This window comes from Mandrillus leucophaeus, unplaced genomic scaffold (assembly GCF_000951045.1).
Source record: "Mandrillus leucophaeus isolate KB7577 unplaced genomic scaffold, Mleu.le_1.0 Scaffold15, whole genome shotgun sequence".
Lineage (NCBI taxonomy): Eukaryota > Metazoa > Chordata > Mammalia > Primates > Cercopithecidae > Mandrillus > Mandrillus leucophaeus.
Window position 1 is genome coordinate 3,298,207 of NW_012101476.1, and position 12,295 is coordinate 3,310,501.

Genomic DNA, 12,295 nt, shown 5'->3' on the forward strand with positions numbered 1-12,295 from the left:
CAGCTCACTGCAAGCTCCGCCCACCGAGTTCACGCCATTCTCCTGCCTCAGCCTCCCGAGTAACTGGGACTACAGGTGCCTGCCACCATGCCCAGCTAATTTTTTGTATTTTTAGTAGAGAGAGGGTTTCACCGTGGTAGCCAGGATGGTCTCGATCTCCTGACCTTGTGATCTGCCCGTCTCGGCCTCCCAAAATGCTGAGATTACAGGCCTGAGCCACCATGCCCGGCTGACAGAAATTATATTTTTTATATGCATTGCAACTATCCCTCCTCTCTTTTTCTCTTTTTTATATGCATTGCAACTATCCCTCCTCTCTTTTTCTCTTGTCCTGTGCCTGTGATTTTTCTATTTTTTTATTGCTTTTGTTTGGTAGTATTTTTACCTCTCAGAAGCTGAATTTATTTTTTTGATTTACATTATTTTTTAGATACACAAAATATTTATGCATATTGTAGATTAAAAAGTGAAAGTTTACTGTCAGATGCATTACATTCTCCAAGGTAACCACCCTTAACAGCTTGATAGTAATGTGTCCGACTTTACTTTTTTCCACAAAATATGTATAATCAGATATCTCTAGCTTCAGTAACTTAGGTAAGATGTTTTGCATGATTTCCTTTATTGTTTCAATAATTATGTTTGAGAGCTTTCTGAGTCAGTTCTTGTAGATAACATCTCATTCCTTTTAACACCTGATTAATATTACATAGTTGTCTTAGTCTTTTCAGGCTGTTGTAACAAAATATCCTAGACCAGGCAGCTTACGAGCAACAGAAACTTACTCCTCCTCTCTGGAGTCTGGGAAGTCTAAGATCAAGGTGCCAGCCAAGTTGGTGTCTGGCGAGGACTCTCGGCTTCCTAGATGGGTGGGTGAGTGGGGCTGAAAGTTCTAATCCTGTAGTCACTTGGTCTTTCTGGTGACTGGCTCCATCCTGAGACTATCCAGAGGCTCCACCCTAAGTCACCTCATTAGCATCAGCTGAGGTAGGGTCAATAAGCTAGTTATGAATAACAAAATACATTATTTTTACTCAGGAAATTCCATTTTTAGGAGGTCTGCCAGGAACCAATGACAAACACCAAATATATTTATTATACCATGCTCTATATATTACGGATGTATTCTTTAAATATTGTCAATATTGTCTTCTAGTTTGTTTTTTACTTTTGTTTATACTTTTCATTAAACAGAAGTTGTAAATACGTCAGTGTTTTTCTTTTTGGTGTATTGGTTTAGTGTCCTAATAAGTCTGTGTTTAAATATATGTTCTGTAAGGAAAGTGAGGAGTTTCAAGCAGCCAGTGTTTTTTTGTTTTTGGTGTTCTTATTTTCATAAATCACATTTAATGGATAATCTAACTTAGGGTTAATTTTAATTTACATAGTCACTCTATAATTCTCATTTGGAGAGAAGTATGTGAGAATAGATACGTTCATGAATGAGTTCATAATCATAAAGTAGGAAGTTACTTTCAGTGTTCTGAGTTTATAATCTATAGTTGTATGTACTGCATGTGTGTGAATATGTACATACTTTCCATTCTCTAATAGGAGATCTGTACACTTCATCTTTCTTCCCTTCTTTTCCAGTTATCAATTGACTGACATTTATGGCATAAAAGAAAATAAAGGCTGAGCGTGGTCATGCGTGCCTGTAATCCCAGCACTTTGAGAGGCTGAGGCGGGTGGATCCCTTGAACTTAGGAGTTTGAGACCAGCCTGGGCAACATAATGAAACCCCATCTCTACTGAAAATAGAAAAATTAGCTGGGCTTGATGACGCATGCCTGTAGTCCCAGCTACTCAGGAGGGTGAGGCAGGAGGATTGTGCGAGCCCAGGATTTTGAGGCTACAGTAAGCTATGATTGTGTCACCGCACTCCAGCCTGGGCAACAGAGTGAGACCCTGTCTCAATTCAAAATAAATAAATAAATACAGTCTGGGTGTGGTGGCTCATGCATGTAATCCCAGCACTTTGGGAGGCCGAGGCGGGTGGATCAGCCGAGGTCAGGAGTTTGACACCAGCCTGGCCAACATGGCGAAACCCCATCTCTACTAAAAATACGAAAAATTAGCCAAGTGTGGTGGTGGACACTTGTAATCCCAGCTACTTGGGAGGCTGAGGCAGGAGAATTACTTGAACCCGGGAGGTGGAGGTTGTGGTGAGCCAATATCAGACCATTGCATTTCAGCCTGGGCGACAGAGTAAGACTCTGTTTAAAAAAAAAAAAATTTCAGGACCCTCTAAATTTATTATAGCAAGGGGAAAGTTAAGCCTTGGAGACTGAATTACATAACCTGTGTATATCTTTCCTAAAAAAGACGACTTCTACTAATCAGATAGTTATAACTGTGCATTAAGCCTTATGTGGAAAGATGTTGAAATTACCTAAACTTTCTCTATATAAACAATCTCAAACTTCTACACTTTGGAACGCTGACTTCTGTTCTTTGGAATCTCTGCTTCCTGGGAGGCTGTCCTCAAACTTTGCAATTGAATAAACTCTCTTTAAAACTAGATTCTGACCTTTTTGATTATTTTAGGTTGACAGTGGCAATCTACCATGTGCTAAGGATTATGCCAAAAGGAGGAATGCTTCTTAATTAAAGGTTTATGGTCTGTCTTTGGAGATATAAATGGTATATAAGTATGATGTAAATAGTATAGAGGATTATGAGTTGCCAAAAAAAAAAATACTCATGGGGGAGGTGAGACTTTAAACGGATGTCTTAGGAGTGGCCAGACTTATATATTTTATTTTTTGACTTTAAGTTTCATGAAAGTAGACCTAATTTATCAAATGGCTATTTAATCTCATATTAATTGCTTAAAACAAGTGTAAGAGCAAAAAGTATTTATGCTGTTCTCTAGTCTGTTTTATTAAAGGGCTTTATTTAAAACACAGTTTTTGATTTGGTGTTGAAAATGGTCACATGTGCTTGTTGATTGAAGAAGTTCCTGTCAGTTGAAACACTCAAGATTCAATAGCTATAAAACTGAAAAAATAACGAATGTCCTGTTTATCATCCTATAACCTCAAGTTATGTTAATTACTTGTGATTTATTTTATGGTAGAACATGGGCCTGGAATTGATATATTCACTCCTGGTAAACCTGGAGAATATGACTTGGAAGGTGGTATATGGGAAGATGAAGATGCTCGGAATTTTTATGAGAACCTCATTGATTTGAAGGCTTTTGTCCCAGCCATCTTGTTTAAAGACAATGAAAAAAGTTGTCAGAATAAAGAGTCCAACAAAGATGATACCAAAGGTAAATTCTAGAGAAAAAATATTTACATTAAGTGCTATAAGAATTAGCTTCAAAATAGTATTTGTAAAAAAAAAAAAAAAAAAAGCTACTAGTTTTGTAATATGAACATTGAGTCCTTAGAGTAAATGAGTGACAGAATTGTATGGAATGATGGAGCTTTAAAGGATGATAATTGACATACTTTTAACAATGCTGATACATTTAAGTTAATGTTAATTTGAAAGTGTTTGTTTATAATGTCTTGTAGTGAATTCATGTGAGGTCTTGGTAAGGCACGCATTTCCCCCAGGTAGATTGTTAGGGCAGGTGTTAGCTCTAGATGCTTGTTACCTGTACTGCCTTTTCTAGGCTAGATAGAACCAACTCTTTGTGAAGAAGAGTGACTTTAGAGAAGTCAGAGCTTTTAGGTCATTAATAGAGTGGGAGTTTCTGAATGCCAGTTACGTTGTGTTTCTCAGGTTTGTCTTATATTTGCTGCTGCTATTCTAATCTAACTCCCATCCTCTCTCACTTGGGTTACTGTAACACCTCCTACCTGGTTGCCCTGTATTTGCTTTGTTTCCTTCTGTGCATTCTTTTTTTTTTTTTGAGGCAGAGTTTTTGCTCTTGTTGCCCAGGCTGGAGTGCAGTCGTATGATCTCGGCTCATTGCAGCCTACACCTCCCAGGTTCAAGTGATTCTCCTGCTTTAGCCTCCCAAGTAACTGGGATTACAGAAGTGTGCTACCACGCCTGGCTAATTTTGTATTTTTAGTAGAGATGGGGTTTCACCATGTTGGTCAGGCTGGTCTTGAACGCCTGACTTCAAGTGATCCACCTGCCTCGGCTTCCCAAAGTGCTAAGATTACAGACGTGAGCCACCACACTCAGCCTGTGCATTCCTAAACATTAATTTTACTCTCCTGCCTACCTGATGTCCTTGAATAACTTTACATGTACTTGGAATATAATTTAAAATTGTTAACATTGTCTCTTTAAGACCCGCATAGTTTCAGGTTTGCCATTACAACTCTATTATCCTTAATTTGCCATCCTTCTCAGTCTCTGAAATGGGCCCATCTTCTTGCCTTCTTGCCTTCCTGCATTGTTCTGTTGTCTGCTTGGAACCCTCTCCCACCATACCCTATTTGACTACCTTATGCATATTAGTTTAATTTCCTCAGATAAATTGTACGTTTTGTGAGAGCAAGGGTCACATTTTAAACTTTTTTCAGAATGTCTGACAGCTTAGCATCATTTTGAACATGTAGCTGATTAGTAGATGTTTTAGTAGCCAGACATCAGGGGACATTGGGGAGTGAATGCATGCTGCATGTGGGCAGGAGTTTTTCTCTGCTGTACTCACAGGTATATTCCTGGTGCCTAGAACAATACCTAGCACATAGTAGATATTCAGTAAAAGTAGAATGAAAAGATGAATGAATGAGAAAGTAGTAGTCTGTTTTCATCTAGAGGTAGCGAAACTGATTCATACTAGAGTTTTCATCCTCCCAAATAAGATATGACATCAAGTATCAGTAAGACATTTCTGTGTTCAATGCAGAAATTAGGAGATTAGAGGCTTTTAAGAGATGAAGCTGAGAAATACCATACTTTCAGTTTAGGTATATATTCTTGAACTCAGGTTTTATTGGCTTTTGTTTCTTATTTACGAAAATTTTCAAACACAAAAGAAGGCTGTTATAGTGAACTTGCATTTACCTATCACTCAACTTCAGTTATTAACATTTTGTCCCTCTTATTCAACTAAGGTTTGGTTTCTCTTTCTTTTTTATTCTTCCTGTTTTGCCTTTTACCAATTACTGGTCATTTTCTTTTGTTGTGTTTCATTTTTTGGTTTTCTCTAACCCTTCACATTGAAATGATAAGGATATTTTCCTAATTGGTCTTTCTGTATCTACCCTTTCCTGACTTTCTAATTGATTTTATATATTGCTGCTAAGTTAATTTTCACATCAGTTCCCTTTTAAGTGTTATCCCTTGCATAAAGGAGAAACTCTCAACTCCTCATCTGGGAGTTTGAGACCCTTCTTAATGTGAGTCCACTTTAATCAGCCTTTCTCCCCCGCCACCTTTAGCATAGATAGATTTTCATGCCATGTAAGTCCTCATCCACACATATCTCTTTCCATCCAGTCATCCGTCCATCTCTTCAGTTAACAAATGGTATACATAATCAGAGAAGATATAGCCTTCGTTCTCGATGAGCATAATGTATATATATTTTTGAGACGGAGTTTCGCTCTTTTTGCTCTGGCTGGATGGAGTGCAATGGCGTTATCTCGGCTCACTGCAATCTCCAACTCCTGGGTTCAGGTGATTCTCCTGCCTCAGCTTCCTGAGTAGCTGGGATTACAGGCATGCACCACCATGCCCAGTTAATTTTTGTATTTTTAGTAGAGGTGGGGTTTCACCATATTGGTCAGGCTGGTCTCAAACTCCTGACCTCAGGTGATCTCCCTCCTGGGCCTCCCAAAGTGCTGGGATTACAGGGGTGAGCCACCATGCCCAGCCGAGCATAATGTATTTTATAAAATCTAAATATATTAACTTCAGTTGCCGGTTATACATGCAGGTTTTAAAAGAAGTGATGCAGATTTTGTGAGTCTTTATCTACTTTTGTGTAGCAGGATTTTAATATGACTTTGAATTTAGGTATACTTGTTTGTTTTTCAACAGAGGCAAAAGAATCTAAGGATAATAAGGAGGTATCAAGTCCCGATGATTTGGAACTTGAGTTAGAGAATCTAGAAATTAATGATGACACCTTAGAATTAGAGGGTGGAGATGAAGCTGAAGATCTTACAAAGAAACTTCTTGATGAACAAGGTAAAGAACTATTTTACCAACTTTCATTTTTAATTGGTTTTTACACACAGAGCTCTTGCCTAAGAATACAGATCTTTTCTCCTTAATTCTGTATTTTTTAATCCCTTGTTTTTCGGTTGTTTTCAGTCCATCACTGTTTTTGGAATTCGATTTATAACAGGACATTACATACCCAGTATTATATGTCTACAAGCTTTAATGATCTTCTAAATTTTAAATAACTTAGTTCTAAATATTTTTTTTTTTTTTTTTTTTTGAGACGGAATCTCACTCTTGTCCTCCAGGCTGGAGTGCGATGGTACAATCTTGGCTCACTGCAACTTCTGCCTCCTGGGTTCAAGCAATTCTCCTGCCTCAGCCTCCAAGTAGCTGGGATTACAGCTGCCTGCCACCTTGTGCAGCCAATTTTTGTATTTTTTAGTAGAGATGGGGTTTTACTATGTTGGCCAGGCTTGTCTCAAACTCCTGACCTCAGGTGATCCACCTGGCTCTCAAACTGCTGGGATTGCAGGCATGAGCCACTGCACCCGGCCCTAAGTATCTCAAAATAAATTTTTCTTGCTACCCCTTCTGTGATGGAATAATGATACTTTTCTGATAACTTGATAGCATTCTCCTGATTGATTTAATTATATGACATAATCTTTACAAACAACATTAATGTATTTGAAAGTTATTCTGAAATGATTACTGGGTAGGAATATGACTAGCTTATCAGTTCATCTATTCATTTTATCTGTCTTTATAATTGAATTGTGTTTTGTATTCAGTAATACAAATATTACGTTTATTCCCTAAATAATTCCTATCAAGCTTTGAGTTGATTAGCTAGGATTCTTTTATTTTTTTGGGACAGGGTTTCACTCTTGCCCAGGCTGGAGTGCCATGGCATGATCATAATTGACTGCAGTCTCAAACTCTTAAGCTCAAGTCATCCTCCTGCATCAGCCTCCCAAGTAGCTGGGACTGTAGATGTGTACCACCACACCCAGCTTATTTTATTTTTATTTTCATTTTATTTTATATTTTTTAGAGATAGGGTCTTGCTGTGTTGCCCAGGCTGGTCTTGGACTCCTGGCCTCAAGTGATCCTCCTGCCTCAACCTCGTAAAGCCCTGGCATTATAGGCATGAGCCATCACACCTGGCCAAGATTCTTTATTAGAAGGATACCTTCTGTCAATATTGCTTTTCTCTCTGTTGGCTTTACCCTATCTTACTGCAGATTCTTTCTCTATGTAAACCAGCCACCCTCCTTAGAATCACATGGAATAGGGAGGCTTAGTGCTTCAAAGGCAAGAATTGGGAGTGCTGTTAATTGAAGAACATAGGGGAAGGGATGCCGGGCAGATACAAATAACATTTACCATAACACTGCATGCTTTTTCTGACCAAGTTTTTGTGCCTAATGCAAAAAGTTTGACTTTTTATAGTTGATACCTGAAAGACTCTAGTGACTTGATGTTATGATTCTAGAGTTACCTAAACTTTCCAGGATAATATTCTAAAAAATGACTAATGTTTTCCTGGGCACAAAAATTGGTCTAGGTTATCTATTTTCCAAATAATTAATCATTGGATGTTTTTATTCTGTGTTCTCTGTGTACTTTTTTAACCTATTTAAAAACTGATTTTACATTAGAACAAGAAGATGAGGAAGCCAGCACTGGATCTCATCTCAAGCTCATAGTAGATGCTTTCCTACAGCAGTTGCCCAACTGTGTCAACCGAGATCTGATAGACAAGGTATTGGTATCTCTGTGTAACTTTATTCAAGCACATGGAGCTTGTAGGAGTCCTCTGATAAGGAATGTCTATGGTTTTTAGACTATTTGAGCTATAAAGTCCACCATTTCTTCAAATGAAGTCTTAGATGGGAATTCAGCATAAGCAGACAAAATTGGATATAATTCGTAGATGCTCTGTTTGGGTATAGAATTGGCTATAGCATCTTGTCCTGTTCATATATGGATCCCAGAGTGTGGAAAATATTGTTTTATATCAAAGGTGCTAAAAGTATTGTTTCTGGATTTTTAGTGGCTTTGAGGCACTTCTTGGGGTTCTGTGAGGTCAAAAATTCTTTTGATGATAATATTAAGTTGTTTTTTTTTTTTTTTGGAGATGGAGTCTCACTCTGTCGCCTAGGTTGGAGTGCAGTGGTGTGATCTCGGCTCACTGCAACCTCAGCCTCCCAGGTTCAAGCAATTCTCCTGCCTCAGCTTCCTGAGTAGCTGGGATTATAGACATGCGCCACCATGCCCGGCTAGTATTTTTGTATTTTTAGTAGAGACGGGGTTTCATTATATTGGCTGGGCTGGTCTTGAATTCCTGACCTTGTGATCTGCCTGCCTTTGCCTCCCAAAGTGCTCAGATTACAGGCATGAGCCACCGCACCAGGCCGATTTTTTTTTTCTTTCTTTTTTACTGTTTTGACATTTGCAAAAGTGATGGTGGGTAGAGCTACTAGCATTTTATCATGATTCAAGGTAGTGGTACCAAATTATACTAGTACCATTATACTTTCACCATGCATTTGCTGTTAAAAAAACAGTGCCACTTTCACTTAAGAGTCTCCTTGTTGAGTCCATAAAAATGAGTTTTTTTTTGTTTTTGTTTTTGTTTTTTTTTTTTTGAGATGGAGTCTTGCTCTGTTGCCCAGGCTGAAGTGCAGTGGCACGATCTTGGCTCACTGCAACCTCTGTCTCCCAGGTTCAAGCAATTCTCCTGCCTCAGCTTCCTGAGTAGCTGGGACTATAGGCGTACACCACCACGCCCAGCTAATTTTTGTTTTTTTTGTTTTTTTTTTGAGACGGAGTCTTGCTCTGTCGCCTGGGCTAGAGTGTAGTGGCGTGATCTCAGCTCACTGCAAGCTCTGCCTCCCGGGTTCACGCCATTCTCCTGCCTCAGTCTCCCTAGTAGCTGGGACTACAGGTGCCCGCCACCATGCCCGGCTAATTTTTTGTATTTTTAGTAGATATGGGGTTTTGCTATGTTGGCCAGACTGACCTCAGGTGATCTGCCTGCCTCGGCCTTCCAGAGTGCAAGAATTACAGGCATGAGCCACTGTGCCCAGCCAAGGAGCTGTTTATTATGTTTCAACCTTAACTACATATGCCTATAGTCTCAGCTACTTGGCCGGGAGCTGAGGCAGGAGGATCACTTGAGCCAGGGAGAGCAAGGCTGTAGTGAGCCATGATTGCGCCACTGCACCCCAGCCTGGGTGACAGAGTGAGACCTTGTCTCAGAAAAGAGTCTGTCCAGGTGGTAATGGTCATCTAGATAAATTCCCTGTTTTATAAAATTTTAGACGGGATTGAAGACAGTTGAGTTTCTGTTGGAAGAATTCTCCTCTGTCAGCTAAGGTATCTTGGAGAGAGAGAGTGCCATTTCCTCCACTTGGGAAGAGAAACAACGGATTGTCAGAGACCTTGACTGAGGCCACTTAGCAGGCTTTCCAGTTTTCTTAGTTCAAATGAAGTACTCAGCATCCAAAGAGCCATATTTTGGGGTATTGTTTTCTAAACCCTAACATTACCAAATCTGACTGTCAACACTAAACTTTTTTAGTGAATGTGAGGGCACACTTATCCTTACATCTTCTTGGGTATAATTTGTGCCTGTCTCTTTCTCTTTTCTCATTCACCTGTACTGCTTTTTGGTTATCCTTATGAGAGTTAGTAGTTTTCTTGGCTCTTGGTAACTATTCTTGCTACTTTTGAGCTCTATCAGAAAACTTTCCTGATACTAACAATACTAGTTTCTTAAAACCATTTTGAAATGTTTAAGAACAAATAAAAATATCGTAGTAGGCAGGATTTCTGCTTTCCGTAACTAAATAGAGGTTTTTAAAGAAAAAGTTTGCTTTTTCCCAACAGGCAGCAATGGATTTTTGCATGAACATGAACACAAAGGCAAACAGGAAGAAGTTGGTACGGGCACTCTTCATAGTTCCTAGACAAAGGTAAGTGTTATAAAAGAGAAATGTATTAGTGTTTTTACTCTGTAGTGCTGGTTGTAGGATCAAAATTCTTATCTTTTTAAAAATACTGCTTTTGATTTTACTCACTCTGTAGGTCATTAGCATTATTAACGTAGTTTTTAGAACTTGTTTCCCATTGATTTTTGTTCACTGCTTGTTAGCTCTGATGGGAATATTTCTTCTGATACCTAATTATTTTAAGAGAAAATGTTTAAGAGTAGCTTAAGAAGAATAAGAATTGCTAGAAGCACTTGTTTTGCATTTTTGCCTCTGAAGAAAAAGTAATAAATGGAACGTATTTTTTTTGGAGAGTTTTTAGTTTGTGCAAAGATCAGGCTAATGTAATATATCTAGTTCTTAGATTTATGTTTAAATGAAAAATTTCAAGTTATTTAGGTAATTATAATAGTTTAGAGGTATGATAGGCTGCCTAGAGACTCATTGGATAGAATTGGAAATCACACTAATGATTATGTTGCTAGTAATTCAAGACACATATTCAGTTGCATAATGCTTTTAGGTAATTCTGATGCATTATATTACACTAAATTAAAATTTCTACTTCACCTGAACATTTCAGGACCACTCATAGACTGTTGACCTTAGAATCCTGGAGGAGAGCTATTTCCGTTTATTCAACAATAAATAATTAAATAATCTTGTTAACTATTAAAATGATTACATATGATGTAGCTAAGACAGATACTCTCCCCAAAAGATAAGGATTCTGAGGAATTTCATTGAAGGTTTCTTCAGCAGAATTTTAATGAGGTTCATTCATTGATGGAGGCCCATGATCTCTTGATAATGGTAAGATTTCTCAGTGAAACCAAATCACTACTTGCCTTTTTTCTTTCATATCAGTTTTTAATCTCCCGTTAGCATTATTAATTCATTTTAGTGGGGCAAGAGAGAGGGAATGTGTTAATGTAGTGAGTAGATAATTAAGAATTATGTAATTGAAGAAGTCATATGGATGAATATTTTTATAATGTAAAATTACATACTTCAGGCCAGGCACAGTGGCTCAGGCCTGTAATCCCAGCACTTTGGGAGGCTGAGGCTGGTGGATCACCTGAGGTCAGGAGTTTGAGACCTGCCTGACCAACATGGTGAAACCCCATCTCTACTAAAATACAAAATTAGCAGGGTGTGGTGGTGCATGCCCGTACTCAGCTTCTCATGAGGCCGTGGCAGGAGAACCAGTTGAACCCAGGAGGCAGAGGTTGCAATGAGCCAAGATAATGCTATTGCACTCCAGCCTCGGTGACAGAGCGAGATTCCATCTCAAAAAAAAAGGTGGAATGAAGTGACAGTTTATCATAAGTATTAAAAAAAGATGCAAGTATTCTAGAGCCATGAGAAATAGATCTCATAGTCTTATATCCTTGTGGTATACAAATACAATTAAGTATATTATAATCAGCCTGATAATCAGGAAAGATTGTTATATTATTCTAAAATTTAATCATTCATTAAATAATTCATTAAGCATCTGCTGTGTACTGTGATCCATGCTGGAGATACAGTACAGGGGTGAACAAGATCATCTTAGTTCTTGTATTCATACAGCTTACAGTTTGGAGAGGCAGACACAGGAGTAATTCTAAGTGCCATTGTCAAGAAGAAGCGCAGCATGCTTTGAAGCATAGAGCCAAGTGGAACTGACTGACTGAGTCTGAGGAGTCAGAGAAGACTGCCTGGAACAAGGGTCATTTAATCTGAGGCCTGAGAAGAATGGATTAGATAAGGGATGGGTGGGGATTGGGAATGTAGGGAGAGCATTGCTGACAGAGGCAACACAGTATGTGCAGAGAGACAGAGACAGGAAAGGTCATGGCATCAAACTCCTGGAAATTCTTGGTAAAACCTCTTTTTTTGTTGTTTTTTTTTTTGATACAGAGTCTCGCTTGTCGCCCAGGCTGGAGTGCAGAGGTGCAATCTCAGCTCACTGCAACCTCCGACTCCGGGGTTCAAGCGATTCTGCTCCCTCAGCCTCCCAAGTAGCTGGGACTATGGGCTCCTGCCACCATGCCCGGCTAATTTTTATATTTTTAGTAGAGATGGGGTTTAAGATTGGCCAGGCTGATCTTAAACTCCTGACTTTGTGATCCGCCCGCCTTGGCCTCCGAAAGTGCTGGGATTACATGTGTGAGCCACCACGCCCAGCCAAACCTCTTTCTTAAATGTTTTGACGTTGTCCTCTAGACTGT

At 38.9% G+C, this 12,295-nt stretch overlaps 1 protein-coding gene across 2 annotated transcripts in view; it reads left to right on the forward strand.

Annotated features, from left to right (window-relative positions):
• The window catches only part of UPF2 (UPF2 regulator of nonsense transcripts homolog (yeast)), a 140,571-nt gene that overhangs the window by 45,493 nt on the left and 82,783 nt on the right, over window positions 1–12,295 (forward strand). For both annotated transcript variants that reach the window (XM_011974897.1, XM_011974896.1), the window contains exons 5-8: window positions 3,080–3,277; window positions 5,956–6,105; window positions 7,746–7,849; window positions 9,979–10,064. In XM_011974897.1, the coding sequence (XP_011830287.1) occupies window positions 3,080–3,277; window positions 5,956–6,105; window positions 7,746–7,849; window positions 9,979–10,064 (538 nt within the window). The remainder of the gene's footprint in view (window positions 1–3,079; window positions 3,278–5,955; window positions 6,106–7,745; window positions 7,850–9,978; window positions 10,065–12,295) is intronic.